The sequence below is a fragment of the Talpa occidentalis genome, unplaced genomic scaffold, assembly GCF_014898055.3.
Source record: "Talpa occidentalis isolate TD23 unplaced genomic scaffold, MPIMG_talOcc4v2.1 talOcc4.17, whole genome shotgun sequence".
NCBI lineage: Eukaryota > Metazoa > Chordata > Mammalia > Eulipotyphla > Talpidae > Talpa > Talpa occidentalis.
In genome coordinates this window covers 55,318,818-55,337,410 of record NW_023601754.1, presented here as the reverse complement: position 1 = coordinate 55,337,410, position 18,593 = coordinate 55,318,818, and the positions used below count along the sequence as shown (strand labels likewise).

The 18,593-nt window shown below is 51.7% G+C and overlaps 2 protein-coding genes across 4 annotated transcripts in view; one reads left to right on the top strand and one right to left on the bottom strand.

Moving 5' to 3' along the window:
- LOC119249969 (uncharacterized) overlaps nt 1-6,834 on the bottom strand; it is a 34,721-nt gene extending 27,887 nt beyond the window's left edge. Inside the window, exons 1-3 of the mRNA XM_054697551.1 lie at nt 4,838-6,834; nt 3,194-3,333; nt 255-503 (exon numbers count right to left, since the gene is read on the bottom strand). Coding sequence (XP_054553526.1) covers nt 5,494-6,834 — 1,341 coding nt within the window. The 3' untranslated portion in view covers nt 255-503; nt 3,194-3,333; nt 4,838-5,493. The remainder of the gene's footprint in view (nt 1-254; nt 504-3,193; nt 3,334-4,837) is intronic.
- Nucleotides 6,835-7,391: 557 nt separating this feature from the next.
- SNX32 (sorting nexin 32) lies at nt 7,392-18,505 on the top strand. 3 transcript variants are annotated; one of them, XM_037517554.2, is made up of 13 exons: nt 7,392-7,494; nt 14,677-14,781; nt 15,074-15,184; nt 15,302-15,423; nt 15,603-15,726; nt 15,869-15,973; nt 16,149-16,254; nt 16,415-16,490; nt 16,670-16,709; nt 17,378-17,464; nt 17,568-17,727; nt 17,809-17,894; nt 17,979-18,110. In XM_037517554.2, exons 1-13 carry the CDS (start codon nt 7,459-7,461, stop codon nt 18,060-18,062), a joined length of 1,242 nt encoding a protein of 413 aa, XP_037373451.1. In that variant the 5' UTR covers nt 7,392-7,458; the 3' UTR covers nt 18,063-18,110. The 3 variants fall into 3 exon arrangements, with proteins under 3 accessions (XP_037373451.1, XP_037373453.1, XP_037373452.1); XM_037517555.2 differs by lacking the exon at nt 17,979-18,110 and adding an exon at nt 18,117-18,505 and having other exon boundaries at nt 7,393-7,494; XM_037517556.2 differs by lacking the exon at nt 15,074-15,184.
- Nucleotides 18,506-18,593: the final 88 nt, after the last annotated feature.

Genomic DNA, 18,593 nt, shown 5'->3' with positions numbered 1-18,593 from the left:
ATCCTAACCCCAAAACACACACAGCATTGTAAACCAATGTGGTCTCCATAATACAATTTTAAAACATCAATGGCGATGGCGCTTCTAACACATCCTGTTATAAGAAACAGGGACCACTGAGAACATGCCAAGAAAGAACAGAATAACAAAAATAAATGAAACCACTCAGGGGCCCTCAATTCCCTGTGAGCATTTTGGTTTTATACATATAGAAAGTTCTAGGGCCCCAGCTGACTGGATATATCTGCACTTACTGGATATATCTGCACTTGTCTCGATGTCTGGTTGCCACCTTTCCTGCGGCCTCAGTGGAACGCACCTGCTGATCTGATCCTGGGAGAAAACGCGATCTGGGCACAGAACGAATCCGATGGCGCAGCTTGTTGTTGGCACGCCCTGCAGTGTGCCCCGGGCCGGCCCCAGCACTCCTGGTCTTGATCTCGGGCCTGCTCAGTACTGAGTCAGCAGCGAGGCCAGGAGTGGACGATGTCGGGAAGACAGACCTGGGAAAGAACATAAACACGCACCTTTGTAGCATTTGTGTTTTTAGGAACTTGCCACTGCAGCATCATTCAAGGTCTCCCCCCAGGGAATGAGGGTTGTCTTGTACATCATTCGTGGCCCCCAGGCAAGAGGCTAGGAAATAGGGTGGGAGGTAAGGGAGAGGGGGATGGGGGGTGATTGTTGAATAAAAACAGGGAGGTGATTCAGCAGAGAGCTTTGCAGTGCAGCTCAGGGCCCAGCCCGGGCAGCTCCCAGACAGCAGAGTTGAGAGTCATGTTTCCTTCTCAAAGAGCAGTGGGAAGAAGTGGTGGTGAACGCAGAAGGCACCTGCGAAGTTGCTCTGATGAGACAGACATCAGTGTCAGCGAGTGCCTGCCGCAGGAGAGTCCCAGCGCTGTGGTACCTGCAACTCTGACCGACCAGCAGGGAGAACAGGAAGAGGCTTAGGAGACAGTCTGCATGCACACCAGGCCGCAAAGAATGGCTCAGACATGGACTAGATCTAGACTCTTACGTGGCCAGGCTGGACGGGGAAAGAACACCCTCAGAGCTACAGGGAAGTTAGGGCTAAGCAATCTTCCAGCAGGTGAAAAGGCAGTGCCAGGCGCGCTTGAGGGCTTCAAACCCGTGAGATAAGGAACAGGGTCCCTTCTCGTAGAGACTTCTTCACAGACGTTAAAAGTCACCGAGACAGGGCCTCCCTGGTGGTGCAAGGGGTTAAGCACTGCACTATGAAGCAATCTGCAGCCTCTGCAACACGAGTTCGATCCCCAGCTGGCCAGGGAGCAACCCACATAGCACGGCAGACCTCTCCTGTCTCACCCGCTGCTCCCCACAGCAATGTATTTCAGTCAGTCTGCCTGTTCTGTTCCCTGCTCTGGCTCTGGTAAATCCTCTCACCCCCCGCATCTCTGGCTTGTACCCCAGCTCTTGTATGCATACATAAATAAATCTTTTAAAAAAAAAAAAGGCAACGAGACAGGTTAAGTCACCAATGTGGCGGACTGACTCACCGCCCAGATACACTTGCGCCTCCTCCGGCTGGCTGGCCTCTGGCTGAGGCCAGATAATGCAGACACAGATTCCCTCACGGAGCTGACGGTACAGCAGGGACGGAAAGAGAGAGGGAGCGTGAAAAACCACAGAACAAAAACAAGTCAGGGGGTGACAAGGGCTGCATAAAAACAGCTGAGGGCCCACAGCCCCAACTCCCAGGCCACAGACATGAAACGGCCACTTTGGGACGCAGAGAAAGGCGGCTGTGGGAATCCCCGAGAAAACAGGCCTGAAGTCTTCAAAAAGTCAAAGTTGCTAAAAAGCCAAATGAGGAGGCCAACATAGATGAAAAAGAATTAAAAATCACGTTCAGTATAGACATGAGCCCTGATTTGAAGGCGCCTGGGCTGGGGAAAAATTTACAAAATATACTCGGGGGTGAGGAAGGAGATTTGAATATTTTGCATCCTATGGATATGCAAATATATATTGGATGCTAGGTGATATTAAGGAATTATTCTTTTAAATTTATTAAATTAAAACATTTTAAATTCACTTAGGCATTGTGGATGCCTAAGGATCCACAGGAGGAAGTGATTATTCATAGAAGTCATGTGAAGTAAACAGAGACACAGCAAATAGGGCAAGCTGCTCTTGAACTGTTGAATCTAAGTAGAGAATATTTAGTTGCTCTAATCTTTTCGTTGTTCTGTACAGATTAAAATGTGTGCTACAAAAAGGCAGATGAAAAGGAGATTTAGAGACAGCAAGGCAGACAACTTTTTGGAGAATTTCTACTTTCCGAGAATGTAGTTGAGTCCTGTGGCTGCCGTGACAAATGACCACTAACTGGGTGGCCTGAAACAACAGTTCTGGGGGCAGAAGTACAACATCACAGCAGTGGCTGAGGCCACTGTCCCCACAGAGGCTCTAGGGAAGAATTCATTCTCCGCCCCTTCTGGCCCTGCAGCGCACACTGCTGGGCTGCTGGCGTGTGGCTGACCCGCTGCCTCTGCCTTGTGAGCCTGATCTCCCCTGTGGTCTGTGAGGACACTTGTGGTGGCACTTGCAGCTACCCAGATTATCCAGAAGAAGGCCCCCTCTCAAAACCTTTACCTGAATTGCACCTTTTGCTTTACCAGTATCTGCTCTTCTGTCCTAGGAGGTAATAGTCACCGATTCTGGGCTTAAGCCGTGAACAGAGTGCTCGCTTCGGCAGCACATATACTAAGACGTGACTAGATCTTTGGGGGGCTGTTTTTGTGCCTGCCATGAGGAGCAAGGCAATGTGTGTGGGTAAGAGAGGCTTTCTTCTTTAAGAAGAGAGAAATTACAGCATGTTTCTAGAAATGATTTGGTGCAGTTTGATGTAAAATGTAGGAGCACAACAAGGGGTACAATTTATTTGTTCATTGTGTTACTGCTTTCACACAGGAATGTTCTCAAAGAAAGCAGTAGAGTGTCCTCCAGATAGAAATTTGGGCTATTCTTTTGAGAACAAGGATGAGGGTGTAGGCTGAGCACTGGGGTGGTAGAAAACAGGTAATTTACATTGAGAAGAAAAGTGGGTCATATATCCATAGGATGAAAAATAAAAGAACAACACTGGACTCAACGAAACAGCAACACTTGGAAGTGAGCAGATAGTGGGCAATGCCTTTAACAGTCTAAGGGGATACTACTCCCAACCTACCGTTCCATTGCCAGGGAAACCAGCAATCAAATATGAGAGGAAAATCTGCTTTCAGACAGATGAGGTGTCACAAAGTTGGCCTCCATGATTACTTTCTCTAGAAGTCATTAGATGATGTTTGGTGTTTGACCTAAATGAAGCTGTAAAACAGAAAGAGGAGACTACCTAAGATGCAGGTAGTAGGAGACCCAACCCAGGGCGGCTCACTGCCCAGGGAAGCAGCCTAGGACACAGCCCCTCTCCTTCAGCCCCAGAGGATGACAAACTCCAAGAAAGAAAATGGCAGGAGGGACTGGGATTGCTATGTTAGGTCTGGCATATGAACAGAAGCAGGCCAAGTGGTTTACTGATCCTTTGGATCTTTGGGGGTATTTAGCAAAGGGTATGGAGAAAACTTCATTTGAAAATCCAGGCTACTATAAATTTGTGTTATGATACTAGTGTTAGTCTATGCTATGATGAAGTTTCTACTCCCTAGAAATTTTACATACATTTTAAAAGAAAAAGGTGAAGCGGGGGCCTCCCCTAGTGGCGCAGCAGTTGAGCACTAGGCTGCCTCCCGCAGCCCCTGCAGCGCCGGTAGGGTCCCACATGGTGCGCAGACCTCTCCTGCCACCAGCTGCTCCCCTCAGCAGTGTACTTCAGTCCTTCTGCCTGTTCTGTTCCCAGCTCTGACTCTGGTGAATTCTCTCACCCTCCCGCGCTTCTGACTGTACCCAGTGCTTAAATAAACAAATATTTAAAAAAGAAAAAAAAAAAGGTGAAGCGGGGTGGGGGCTGGTGTTCCTTTTGTCCTAACTACCCATAACTGCTTGTTGCCACCTCTCACATCCATGACCACTGGCAAACAGGATGTAAGAGCCTAAGTCTTGACATCGATGTATTAACAGGAAGCATTCAGGGGGGTCCTTCTCTCTTCCCTGGGATGAGGGTGGACAGTAGGTGGGATGTGGAAGACATAAAAGACGTCTTCAATGGAGACAGACACAAAAGAAGTGATGAAAAAGTTCATGTGGGCCTCCTTGGTGGCGCAAGGGGTTAAGACGCAACCTATGAAGCTCTCTGCAGCCACTGCAGCACGAGTTCAATTCCCCGGCCGGCCAGGGAGCAATCTGCATGGCGCAGCAGACCTCTCCTGACTCCCCCACTGCTCCCCTCAGCAGTGTACTTCAGTCAGTCTGCCTGTTCTGCTCCCCGCTCTGGCTCTGGTGAATCCTCTCACCCCCTGCACCTCTGGCCTGTACCCCAGCTCTTGTATGCATAAATAAATAAATCTTTGGAAAAAGAAAAAGTCCACGTGGTTACATGAATAAGTAACAGATGGAAACAATAATGCAAATCATCATACCTTCAAATCAATTAGAAGCAATTCAAGTTTGCTGCGGGTGTGAAGGGCGTGGGGGAAATGGTGGTGATGGTAAAGTCATTCAATAGTGGAGGCCAGCAGCTACTCTGGATACAATTGGGGGGTTAGTCAGAAGCAAGACCAACAGGCTGGCCCCTGGTGCAGAGGCACAGAGCCCTCAGAGAAGCCTGTCGGGTTAAGTCGTGACACTGGCTGCGTGGGGGAGGAGGACATGGAGACGGCGCAGAAGCGTAAACACCCAACAAGCGATGGTCCCACTACGGGATTTGGCGTCTTACTTTTTTCTTCCCGTTTTCTGGCTTTTCCGCGTTGAGTGCCCCGTTCTTCTCCAGGGTCTCCTTCGCTGGCCTCGGCCTGCAGGTCCGCCCCCAGCCCGTATTGTCGCTCCTTTATCTTGCTGTGACTTTCCCTCTTTCTCACTGCATCCTCCCCCGGCTCACACACTCAGTCACCGTCAGACCCGAGGCTCCCAGCGCACGCTAAAGCCACGCCTCACACTTTTCCCCACAGGGGCCTCAGTCACGGCTCTTCCCCAAGTAACCGGTACCCAGTTTTCCTCTGCCTGGTACACATTATCCAATCTTTCCTTCCTCCTCCAGGGGTCCCGCGGCACTCTCCGTCACTCTCTTCACTTCCTTGGTCCACTTTTATCCCTCGTGGGTCTCCACGCCCACCCCTACTTCTCTGGCACACAGGCTCGCCTTTGCTCTCTTTGCCCCTTCAGGATCAATAATGTTCTGTTTGGCTCTGATTTCTCCTCTTGGACCTGCAATACCACCCCACCTGCTTCTCTTCCCTTCTTTAGCTTTAATCCTTTATCTGCGTCAATCACCAGGCTCTTCATCTGTAGCCTCTCTCTCTTCCACAGAGGCAGATTCACCCGGAGCGTCTTTCCCTCCAGGCAAGACGCCCTCCTCAGCTTCCAGCCCTCCTCCTAGGCTTCCACCTCTTCCTTAACTTCCGCCACCTCCTCAGCTTTCACTGCATCTGCCATCCCCCCAGGTTCATCCTTCTCCTCAGTCCTGTCAGCCAGAATTTCCGTCTCCGTATCGTCAGCAGCTACGAACTTTCCATCACTGGTAAATTCTACCACTCTTTCCACCTGCTCCTCATCTATGCTCCCCATTCTTAAGCGCCCCCTCTCGTCACTGCTGCCTCTCTTCTCCTCCGTGGCCGTCTGCTTCTCTCCCCTAAGCCCCAACTTCCCTCCCTTGGATCCTCGCCTGTCTCCCTTAAACAGCACCTTTTCTGCCAAGGACCCCTGTCTCTCTCTCCTAATCCCCTTAGACCCCCGCCTCTCTTCCCAGGACTCCCGCCTCTCTCTTCCCAATGACAACTGCCTCTCTCCACCCGACTCCTGTGTCTCTACACCGGCTGTCACCATCTCTCCACTGGTAGGCGGGTTCTCCCGGCTGGACACCAGCTTCTCTCTGCTCAACCTCAGCTTCTCTCCGCTCAACCTCAGCTTCTCTCCACTCAACCTCAGCTTCTCTCCACTCAACCTCAGCTTGTCTTCACCTAAACTCAGCTTCTCTCCACTCAACCTCAGCTTGTCTTCACCTAAACTCAGCTTCTCTCCACTCAACCCCAGGTTCTCTCCACTCAACCTCAGCTTCTCTCCACTCAACCTCAGCTTGTCTTCACCTAAACTCAGCTTCTCTCCACTCAACCTCAAACTCTCTCCACTCAAACTCAGCTTCTTCCCATTTGGCCTCAGCATCTCCCCCTCCTGCTTTATTGTAAATACTGACGCTCTCAAGTCCTCTCCACGGAATTCCACCGCCTCAACAAACTTCAACCTCTCCTTGGCCTTGTGGCCCTTCCTAGGCCCTGCTAACGTCCCTGCGCTCTCGGATTCTGCCCCAGTTCTGTGTTTGACCTCTGGCGTTTCCCCCTTCCCCTGTGAACTGTCCCTCCCCAGGCCCGCGCGGGCCTGCAGGGCACTGGAGACGCGGCGCACGGGCGTCAAATCCTGCCTCTCCTGGGTCAGGCCTGGCTGGTCTCTCGAGGCCGTCCTTTCCACGCCCTCCAGCCTCCAGTCGTCAGCCTCCAGCTTCGGCTTCTGCGTGTTTCTACCCAGGAGCTCCATTCTCTTTCCGACCACGACGAGCCCATTCCAGGGCACCCACAGCTTCTCAAACACCTCAGGCGGCCCTGTGCGGCCCGGCGACGGCCGCGACGGCCCGCGGTCCGGGGACTGGCCTCGGGGTTTGCGGCGGCCGGTCTCGTGGCGGCCCCTCGACGCCTTGCGCGGCCTCCCCCGCCGCCTCTTCATAGCCCAGCGCGAAAATCCCAACGGCAGCCCCTTCCCCAGAAGCGTCACCCGCCCTCAGCCCCCTTCCCCTCCCCGGCTCCCCATGTCGCCCGCCCGCCGCCCCCCGCCGCCCCCCGCCCGCCGCCCGCCGCCCGAGGCCGCGCTACGCGCACGCGCAGACCGCGCGAGGCCGTTGGGGGCGCGCGGCGGGCAGCCCCGGCCTGGGGGTGTGGTCGGGGCCGGGGTGGCCGGAGACCGCAGGGGCCCCGGAGCCCCTGTCCTCACCCCTCCCCTCACCCCTCCCCTCACCCCTCCCTCCCCTCACCCCTCCCCTCACCCCCCCGGTCGCCAGTACCACACCCGCTCAGGGCCGCGCGGCGCCTTAAAAGCTGGGGCCTGGGTCGGGAACGACAGGCGTAGCGACCAATGGCGTCGCGCGCGGCGAGCCTGGCATCCAATCAAAAGGCGCGGCTGCGGGGAGGGCGGGGAGTCCCGCCCGCCCCGCCCGCCCCGGCGACTCCTCGCGCGGCGGGGCGAGCGTCCGCGGGGCCCGGCCTCGGCGAGGGCGCGCCCGGACCAGGCTGCGGGAGCGCGCCGCGGGGGCAGCCGCCGAACCCCGGGGCGCTGCGGCCGCAAAGGGCAGTGATGGAGCAGCCACCGGAGGCAGGGAAGGACAGCAAGGTAGGGAAAGGATGCAGCCCTCCCGGCCTCCACCTCACGCCCGATGCCCAGTCATGCCCAGTCGAGGCGGGGGCGGGGGGGGGGGGAGAGAGAGAGAGAGAGAGTGCTCGCTAGAGAGGAAAGACCCGGCAAGGGGGTGGGGCGCCTCTGTGGCACCTGCAGGGGCACCGGTGAGGACGCCAGAGGAGACAGGGTTTCCCGTTGCCCTGCGCGATGAAAAGGGACCGCTCACTGCCGTTCCCGCTGCCCAGCCCAGGCCCATGCTGGCGCGATGGGGAGAAAAGGAAGGAGGGGTGCTGGCGATGGAGAAGCCTGCAGTCTCCTTTCTCAAGGGGGGAGGTCTTGCTTGGCGTTACTGGCTTGGCTTGTGTATCTGCTTTCTTGTAATCCTGAGGCCATTCACGCCTCGTTGTTTGCTCTTGACTTCATTCAGTGAATGGTTATTGAGCATTCTTGTGCCAGACTGGCCACTCAGAGGCACACACTTTTGGGGGTTGTGGTATGTACGTGGTGGGCTGTGACAGAATTAAGATGTGTCCATCTCCCTCAGTTACCAGCGCTGCAGGTCAGAGCAGACATACTGAGGCAGCAGGAAGGACATGGGGAAAAGGGGCCCTACTGCGCCAATGAGTCAGAATGTGATTTTTTTAAAAAAGATTTTATTCATTTACGCATACAAGAGCTGGGGTACAGGCCAGAGGTGTGGGGGGTGAGAGGATTCACCAGAGACAAAGCAATGAACACAACAGGCCGACTGACCCAAGTACACTGCTGAGGGGAGCAGCAGGCGAGTCAGGAGAGGTCTGCTGCGCCATGTGGGTAGCTCCCGGCCAGGGATCAAACTCAAGCTACAGAGTCTGCGGATTGCTTCATAGTGTGGTGCTTAACCCCTTGCACCACCAGGGATTTTTGTGGGGAGCAGTTGGGCACAGGAAGAACCTGCCCTAGGAGTATCAGAAAAGCCAAGGTATCAGGAGTAGGGTTCAAGTAGAGTTTAGAAATATGAGAGGGGCTGAGAGACACAAGAAATAGAAGAAAGAGATATGTTTCAGTGTTTATCCGTGTTCATACTCATGGTTAATTAAATTAAGAAGGGGGGCCTCCTTGGTGGTGCAGGGGTTAAAGTCTCAGTACTATCAAGCTATTGCCAGCCACTTCAGCCTGAGTTCCATCAGCTCCTGCCAGGGAGCAGTAGATTTCAATAGATCTGCCTATTCTGCTCCCCACTCTGTCTCTGGTGAATCCTCTCACCACCCCCATCCCCACACTTCTGGCCTATACCCTAGTTCTTGTATGCATAAGTAAATAAAATAAGTCTTTAAAAAATTTATTTGAAGAATATATATATATATATGGGCCTCCCCGGTGGCGCAGCGGTTGAGCGCTGGGTTGCGAAGCTGCCAGCAGCCTCTGCAGCGCCGGTTCGATCCCCGGCTGCTCCCCAGCCACCGGAGGAGGGTCCCACATGGCGCGCAGACCTCTCCTGCCGCCCGCTGCTCCCCTCAGCAGTGTCCTTCGGTCCTTCTGCCTGCTCTGCTCCCCGCTCTGGCTCTGGTGAATTCTCTCACCCTCCCGCGCTTCTGACTGTACCCAGTGCATGTATAAACAAAAACAAACAAATGAATAAATAAATAAAACATGCCTCTATTAAAAAAAAAAAGAATATATATATATATATGCATGCTTAGAGCAGTGCCTGGCATATTGTAACAGCAAATATATGCGGTAGCTATTATTGTTATTAGTACGGTTACTGTGTGGGAGGCTGTGTTTTGTGGGCATGGACTGGGACTAGGCTGTCAACCTGATGGGTACACCCCCAGCCTTTATAGATGCCAGACTTCGAAAGTTTATAGTTAGAACTTATCTTGTAGATGAAGTATTGCTTTCTCTAAGATTTTCCCTTAAATATAGGGAGATGAAAAGAATAATAAATGGATATGTGAGTAAAAATATAATAGAGGAGAAATGAAAAAAATCATATAAAATACTTGACTAATTAATGGAAGGCAGGGAAGAAAGAATAAAGGAATAAAAAACAGCTGGGGCAGAGAAAACAGAGCAAGATGGCAGGTTTATAGTCTACTACATTAATTACAATAATTATGGACTAAACACTCTAATTACAAAACAAACATTTGCAGCTTGGATATTTAATAGAGAACTATATTCTGTTAAGAGACATACTTTAAGTACAAGGACACAGAAAGTTTTTTCTGTAAGAATGGAGATATAGGTGGGCCTCCCCTGATGGCACAGCAGTTGAGCAGTGGGCTGCGAAGCTGCCGGCAGGCTCTGCAGCGCCAGTTCCATCCCCGGCTAACCAGTGAGGGTCCCACATGGCACGACAGACCTCTCCTGCCGTGCCCGTTGCTCCCCTCAGCAGTGTATTTCATCACTCTGCCTGTTCTATTTCCCGCTCTGGCTCTGGTGAATTCTCTCGCCCTCCCATGCTTCTGACTGTACCCAGTGCTTGTATAAATAAATAAATAAATAAATCTTTTTTAAAAAATAAAAAGAATGGAGATATAGGGCCTCCCTGGTGGTGCAGGAGTTAAGTACCAGCTATCAAGCTATCACTAGCCACTGCGGCATGAGTTCCATCCCTGGCAGGCAGCTGACCCACATGGCACAGCAGACCTCCCCTGTCTCACCTGCTGCTCCCCTCAACAGTGTATTTCAGTAGATCCACCTGTTTTGCTCCCTACTCTGTCTCTAGGAAATCCTCTCACCCCCTGCACCTCTGACCTACACCCCAGTTCTTGTATGCATAAATAAAAGTAAATCTTTTTTAAAAAAAGAAATGGATATATGGAGATAGATATAGGTATAGATATCTCATCAATACACTAACCAAAAGAGAATTGGTGTGGCTATATGAATTCAGACAAAGTAGAAATGTAAATCAAAGAATTACTAGAAATAGCAGAACATTTACTAATGATTTCACAGTCAACTCAACAAGAGGATAAAACAGTCCTAAATTTATATGTACCTCATAATACAGTTTCAAAACATCGAAGAAAAAGATGACAGAAAAGGAGAAAAATCCACAGTTATAGTTTAGAGGGGTAACACAACTCTCTCAATAAATGCTGCTCTCTCAAAGCAGACCAAAAAAATCAGTAAGAATTTAGAAGATTTACAAAAACATGATTAAGCAACTTAATCTATACCCAGCAACTAGAAAAACATTCAAGTGCACATGAAACATTTACTAAAACACATCATATGTTGAGCTATATATAAAGCAAGAATCATATTTTTAAAGATTGAAATCATATAGAATGTGATCTTTGATCCAATATAATTAAGTAGGAATCAAAACAAAAAAGTAACTAGATTTCAAAATATTGAGTAGAAATCAATTAGAAAAAATATACAAATGGAGAAAAGCAAAACTGTGAAAAATAGTTTTTTGAAAACACTAGTAAAACCTGGTTATCAGTTTAGCAAGGCCGATAAAAGAGAGAAAGGAAAAAAAAGCAGGAGGGAGATTAGGAGAAAGGGAGAAGATATTCACTGTCAACATCAGGGATGATAAAGGGGACAATGCTTAGAGATGTTTCGGACATTAGAAAGAGTGTGAACTATTTAAGAACAAGTTAATGTCAATAACTTGAAAAATTTCACGAAATTTCAAATATCTTGAAAAGTGCAACTTTTACCAAACTTGAAACAAGTAGAAAACCTGAGTAGTCAGTTCTATTCCTATCATAGGAACTAAATTTGTAATTTTCAACTTTTTAAAAATATATCTCTTCGCACAGATAATGTCACATGTGAGTTATTCTAGCATTAAAGGAGAACTAGCACTGTTGTTATGTAAGTTATTCCAAAGGCAGAAATAGGGGCCACCGCTCCTTGTTTAAGACAGCAGAACCTTGATACAAAAACTTGGCAAGAGGATGGACAGTGGTGATGGTTGCACAACACTGTGTATATACTTACTACCCCTGAACTTGAAAATGGTTAGAATGATAACTTTTTTTTTCCCAAGATTTTTAAAATTTCTTTATGCATACAAGAACTGGTATAGGCCAGAGGTCTGGGGGGAGAGGGGTTGAGAGGATTCACCAGAGACAGAGTGGGGAGCATAATGGGTGGATCTACTGAAATACACTGCTAAAGGGAGCAGCAGGCAAGACAGGAGGGGTCTGCTGCGCCATGTGGGTCAGCTCGCTGGCCAGGGATCAAACTCAGTTGTCAGTGGCTGGCAATAGCTTGATAGTACTGAGACTGAATTCCTGTGCCACCAGGGAAGCCCTAGAATGGTAACTTTTATGTTATGTATATTTTAACACCCCCCCCCACTCACAATAAACCTGTCAAGATCATTACAAGAAAGGGAAAATGGAAAATGCAGGCGAATATCTCTTGTGAAAACAGTGCAGAAGTCGGAAACAAAATATTACCAACTTGCATAAGCTGTATATTAAAAGGTAATACTTCATGACAAAGATCCTCTTCTGGGCCTCCCTGGTGGCACAAGGGGTTAAGTCGCAGCACTATGAAGCTGTCCATAGCCACTGCAGTTATTAGTTCGATCCCTGGCCAGGGAGCTACCCACATGGCGCAGCAGACCTCTCCTGTCTTGCCCACTGCTCCCCTCAGCAGTGTATTTCTGTCAATCTGCCTGTTTTGCTCCCCATTCTGTCTATGGTGAATCCTCTCACCGTGCCCCCACCTCTGACCTGTACCTGTACAGTTCTTGTACGTATAAATAAATAAATAAATAAACAAACAAAAAAAAAACAAAGATCCTCTTCCAGGAATGCAAGGTGATGTGACGTTTGAAAATCAGTTAATGAAATTAGCACATATGCAGAGTAACAAAACAATTTACATGATATCTCAATAAAGGGAGAAAATTTTGATAAAAAATCAACATTCTCTCATCAAATTAAGCATAGAAGGGAACTTAAATTTGATAGAGTATCTAAAAACATTTTCAGGACTATGTTTTTAATGCAATGCATCTACCTGAGGTCAGGGATTCCCATTATCACCATATCACTAATTCTGCATTGTAGTAGAGGACTTAGCACGCTAGCAATTGCAATAAGGCAAGAAAAAGAAGTGAAAGGTAAAAAGGTTGGAAAGAAAGAGACTAATGCTGTCAGTAGTTTAGATTATAGGATTACCTCTGTAGGAATCCAAAAGAATCTACAAACTCTTAAAAAGAGTAAGTACACTTAGCAAGGTTCATGGACGCAGAGTAAGTATATAAAAATCAATAGTATGTGTTCATATACTAACAACAAACCATTAAAAATATTTAAAATACGGCCTCCCTGGTGGCACAAGGGGTTAAGATTCAACCTATGAAGCTATCCACAGCCACTGCAGCATGAGTTCGAGCCCCGGCCAGGGAGCTACCCACATGGTGCAGAAGACCTGTTCTGACTCGCCTGCTGCTCCCCTCAGCAGTGTATTTTGGTCAATCTGCCTGTTCTGTTCCCCACTCTGTCTCTGGTGAATCCTCTCCCCCCCGCACCTCTGCCCTGTACCCCAGTTCTTGCATGCATAAATAAGTAAAATCTTTTTTTTTTTTTTTGATTTATTCATTTATTTATACAAGCACTGGGTACAGTCAGAAGCGCGGGGAGGGTGAGAGAATTCACCAGAGCCAGAGCGGGGAGCAGAGCAGGCAGAAGGACTGAAGGACACTGCTGAGGGGAGCAGCGGGCAGCAGGAGAGGTCTGCGCGCCATGTGGGACCCTCCTTCGGTGACCGGGGAGCAGCCGGGGATCGAACCGGCGCTGCAGAGGCTGCAGGCAGCTTCGCAACCCAGCACTCAACCGCTGCGCCACCGGGGAGGCCCAATAAGTGAAATCTTTTAAAAATATATTTAAAATAACAACAACAAAATATCACCAGATACCTAAGAAAAAAACCTAACAAAGAGATGTTTCCTCTCTACAGAGGAAACTATAAAACATTACTGAGAAAAATTAAGACAACATAAATAATTCAAACATATTCCATGTTCATGGATTGGGAGATTAAATATTGCAGAAAGGGTTATCCCTCTCAAATTGATCTACATATTCAGTGCAGTCTCAGTCAACATGCCCCAAGGTTTTTGTGGTGGAAATTAACAAATTGTTTCTAAAATGTACATGTACATGGAAGTTCAAAGGATCTATAAATGCATAGGACCTCCAAAAGCTTATGCAGGTATATTCATGGCAACTTTATCCCGAAGTCTCGAACTTGAAATAATGCAAATCACCACCAACAGAGGAGTGGATACGCACACTAGGACACATTCATGTGATGGAATGCTACCCAGCCCTGCAAAAGGACCACAGCCCCGCTCAGCAACATTGCCGGTTCTCAATAAAGAGTGTGGACACGAGAGCATAAACTCTATAATGGCAATATAGATGAAGTTCAGGACCAGTAAAGTTAATCTATGGTGCTAGAGGTCACACTGGTTCCCACCGTGTGCCAGAGACTGGAAGAGAATGAGCTGTATGGGTGTGAGCGCTGGGGCAGTGCCAGCTTGTGTATAGTGAGCAATACTTGTAGGTAGGGTGGCAGCTAAGCCTTTCCTCTGCTTAGTATCACTTGGCACAATGGCATGGACATAGTAGGTGTTCAGTAAATGCTTGTTGGAACTAGTAGCTTCTTGCCTCACAGGCCTCTTCACTTGGAGAAACACTTGTGCTTTGCCTATAAGCCGCTGCTTCTTGGCACTAAAAGTAATGGAAATGGCTCAGGAGTGCTCAGAAAAGGGAGGTGGGAACTCATCCAGTTCACTGTGCCCTGGTGAAAGGTTCTTGAGGTCACATCTGGGGACAGGTGGGCAGGTAGCTGAGAATGTGCATGGGGTTTGGAACTGGGTTCAAATCTCAACTTGCCACTTTGCAGTTCTGTGACCTTAGACAAGAGATTTCACCTCTGATGGTCTCAATTCCACACTTATAAGCTGGGGAGCTAGTAGGATCCAGCTTCAGCGGATGGGAGGGTGGAAAAGTGCTGCAGGAATTGAAACACCCTGGGCAATAACTTAGCAGGACCCTGGATGGGGTGGGGCCGCTGCTACTGCCGTGGGCGCTATGTGATGGCCAGGTCAGCCATCACATAGTGCCGTGGGCGCTATGTGATGGCCAGGTCAGCCTGGCCAGGGCGGGCCAGGGGGCCCCGGTGACATACCAGGGCTTCCCCTCCCCACAGCCCTCCTCCCTGTCGGTGGACCTGCAGGCAGACAGCTCCTTACAGGTGGAGATCTCTGATGCTGTGAGCGAGCGGGATAAGGTGAAGTTCACTGTGCAAACCAAGGTGAGGCTCAGGGGGGTAATGGGAGCCTCTGCTCTTGGATAGGGGAGGGGTCGAGGCAGGCAGATATCACCAGAGCCTTTGGACCCCATTCCACCACCAGGCTCCTGCCCCTTGCCAGGCTCCGCCACCTTGCCCTCAGGCCCCAAGTGCTACCCACCACCCATCGTCGTACCTGATAGCATGACCACCTGGCCCTACTTGGGCCTCACCTGGGATATGGGGCTGGAAGGTTCCTGGGAAGGGAGGGGGAGATGGGAGGGGAGGAAGGAGACCTCAGGTTTCCCGTTTCCAGAGCTGCCTGCCCCACTTCGCCCAGACCGAGTTCTCAGTGGTGCGGCAGCATGAGGAGTTCATCTGGCTGCACGACGCCTATGTGGAGAACGAGGACTACGCGGGCCTCATCGTGAGGGGTGGTTGGGGGGCGGGGGCGGGCTGGCCCAGCTTCTGCAGGGTGTGGGGGGGCATGGCAGTGGCTTTCTCAGCCTGGAGACGCTGCCAGCTCTGTCCCTCCTTTGAGCAGATCCCCCCAGCACCTCCCAGGCCGGACTTTGAGGCTTCAAGAGAAAAGCTGCAGAAGCTGGGCGAGGGGGACAGCTCCATCACACGGGAAGAGTTTGCCAAAATGAAGCAGGAGCTGGAAGCGTGAGTGCTGCTTCCTGGCCCAGTCTGCCACAAAGCCCTGGGCCCATCCCCCACCACCCCAGCCCAGGATTTCTTCCTGACTGTGCCCCCAGGATGTCTGAGATGCCCTCTGTGACCCTCAGTGGGAGGGAGTTGGGTATCCATGCCCAGGAGGGCCCACCCTGCCTGCCTCTGTCCAGGGAGTACCTCGCCATCTTCAAGAAGACAGTCGCCATGCACGAGGTCTTCCTGCAACGCCTGGCAGCCCACCCCACCTTGCATCGGGACCACAACTTCTTTGTCTTTTTGGAATATGGCCAAGATGTGAGCTGCATCAGAGCCTGAGAGTCACCCCTGGGGGAGGGTGGTGCCAGGCTCTAAATGGACCCGAGTGACTTGTTCCTGGGTGGGGGAGGTGTGCAGTGCAGTGCCCCCCCATCACACCCTCTCCCCCAATGTGCCTCAGCTGAGCGTACGAGGAAAGAACAGGAAGGAGCTCCTTGGGGGGTTTCTGAGGAACATTGTGAAGTCTGCAGATGAAGCGCTCATCACTGGCATGTCAGGGCTCAAGGTGACCTACGGGGCCCCCCTCTGGTGCAGCCCACAGCAAGGACTGACGCCTTGGTGGCTGTGGGAGGGAAGACGCTGGTGGGGACTGGCCTGGAGGGAGACCTGTGCCCCTGGATGGCCGTGGCAGCTACGCTCCCGGTGACTTAGCTGAAATGGGCCACGTCTGGTGCCTTCAGGAGGTGGATGACTTCTTTGAGCACGAGCGGACCTTTCTGCTGGAGTACCACACCCGCATCCGGGACGCCTGCCTGCGGGCCGACCGTGTCATGCACTCCCACAAGTGTACGCAGGTCCCAAGGGGCCCCGAATTCCCTGCCCCCTCTCTGTAGAGGTCCTGCTGGGTGGGGGTAAAGAGCAGGAAATGGCCTTCCTGGGCCACAAACACCTGGGGTGGGGCTTGATGTGCAGACCAGTGGTCTGATGGTGGGCTGTTCCCCAGCAGGCCTGGCAGATGACTATATCCCTATCTCAGCTGCACTGAGCAGCCTGGGAACACAGGAAGTCAACCAGCTCAAGATGTGAGGCCTCCCTTTTGCCCCTCCTACCCTATGTCTGTAATACTGCGGCTGCCCACCAGGGGTCACCCTGGCAGCTCTGGGTGGGAGGTGCGGAAGCTCCAGCTGGGGCTCAGAAGAGGGGAGAGGGAGGCTTTCAGCACTCCTGAGACACTGCCCTAATACCTGCCATTGCCTCCTAGGAGCTTCCTCAAATTGGCGGAGCTCTTTGAACGGTTAAGGGTGAGTACTGCTTTGTGTGGAGAGATGATCCTTTGCAGGAAAGAGTCCCAGAACAGGGAAAATCTCCAGGGTCATTTTTGTTCGAAATCTGGGCCTAATGACTCTGGACTTACCTTCCAGACTAGTTTAACAAGGAGTGGAGACAGGGATCTAGCCTGGGTGGGTGTGCAGTAAGGGGGGCGGAGAGGGGACCCGGCTGGCGAAGCACTTTTAAGGATGTGCCACGTGCCTCTGGCAGGCTGCACCAGGCTGCCAACATCCTGCCCCAAACACTTCCTGAACTCTTCTCCAAGAGTCACTGGAGGCTGCCAGCCTCCCTGAAGTGTCGCACCATAGCTCTTCCCTGCCCAGGTGACCCTACCCCTTGGGGCTCTGTGTCCTTAGCTTACATCTTGGGCTTCTTGTGATCCGGCCGCTGCCATCCAAGTGCCCCCATGAGTGGGTGGTTCCCTGAACATAGGCCTGCGCATCTGCTGTTGTCAATGCCCACCTCAACACCAAGGTCCAGAGACCAGATACCACTTCCTCTGTGAAGCCTTCCCTTCCTGAACATCAGGGCTTGCCTGGAGTAGCTGTCAAGCAGACAGGATATTTAGGTGGGGAACAGTCCCCCAGCCCTCAGCTGTCCCTCTAAGGCCCCTCTCCAACCTCCACCTTTTCTGACTCAGAAGCTGGAGGGTCGAGTGGCCTCTGATGAGGACCTGAAGCTGTCAGACATGCTGAGATACTACATGCGCGACTCACAGGCAGCCAAGGTGAGTGGCCCCACTGTGACCTCAGGGCCGGAAGCCAGTGGGACTGGAGCAACGTGAGGGCAGGTGGGTGCAGCACATGCAAAGTCCCACCTTGCGGCCCCAGGACTTGCTTTACCGGAGGCTTCGGGCGCTGGCCGACTATGAGAACGCCAACAAGGCCTTGGACAAGGCTCGAGCCAGGAACCGGGAGGTACGCACTGCCGAGAGCCAGCAGCAGCTGTGCTGTCAGCGCTTCGAACGCCTCTCCGACTCAGCCAAACAGGGTAAGCCCAGCCGCTCCGGAGGCCCTGCCGCTGGGCTGCCTACCCTGCGGGGCCCCCACTCCTCTCCCCGCTCCTCTCCAGAGCTCATGGACTTCAAGTCCCGCCGCGTCTCCTCTTTCCGCAAGAACCTCATTGAGTTGGCAGAGCTGGAGCTCAAACACGCCAAGGTGAGCCCACTTGCTGCTCTCCCCCCTTCCCGCTTGAGCTGTCTCCCAGCATGGCGCCCAGCCAGCTTTCCCACCTTGAGCCAGGGCCTCACCATTATGACAAGTGCAAGACACACGGCAGCTGCTGTTGCTGAAGACAGAGGCAGGGCAGGAGGGAAGAGCACCTGAGGTGCGGGAAGAGCAGCAGCCTCAGGTGAGGACAAGGACCTTTCTCCTCTGCAGGCCAGCACCCTGCTTCTCCGGAACACTCTCATCGCCCTCAAGGGGGAGCCTTAGAGCAGCGAAGACCTTTAGTAACCAGGGTTTCCCAGATCTCCCACCCCAAGATACCTTCCCCACCACTAGACATGCCCAATGACTTCCAAATGGCAAGCCCCGCCCCCAAAGGTGCCAGGCCCTGCCAGAAGACAGGGCAGCATGGGCACCATACTTGGCCACAGGTAAGCAGAGCCACAACCTGGGGCAAGCCCAGGGACCCTGCCCTTCCTCCCCGGTGCGCTGAGGGACAGCCTCTACTCACTTCCTGGCACCAGACTTCATTGGTCCCTGGCCTGTTCTTCAAAAATAAAGAGCTTGGTTTTATAGCCAGAAGGCCTACCTGTCCTCCCTTGTCACATCTCCAGGGCCCACCAACACACCTTCAGCCACAACACTGAGGCCAGATCCTGGGGGCACAATCCTGCTATCTTCCAGGGCCAG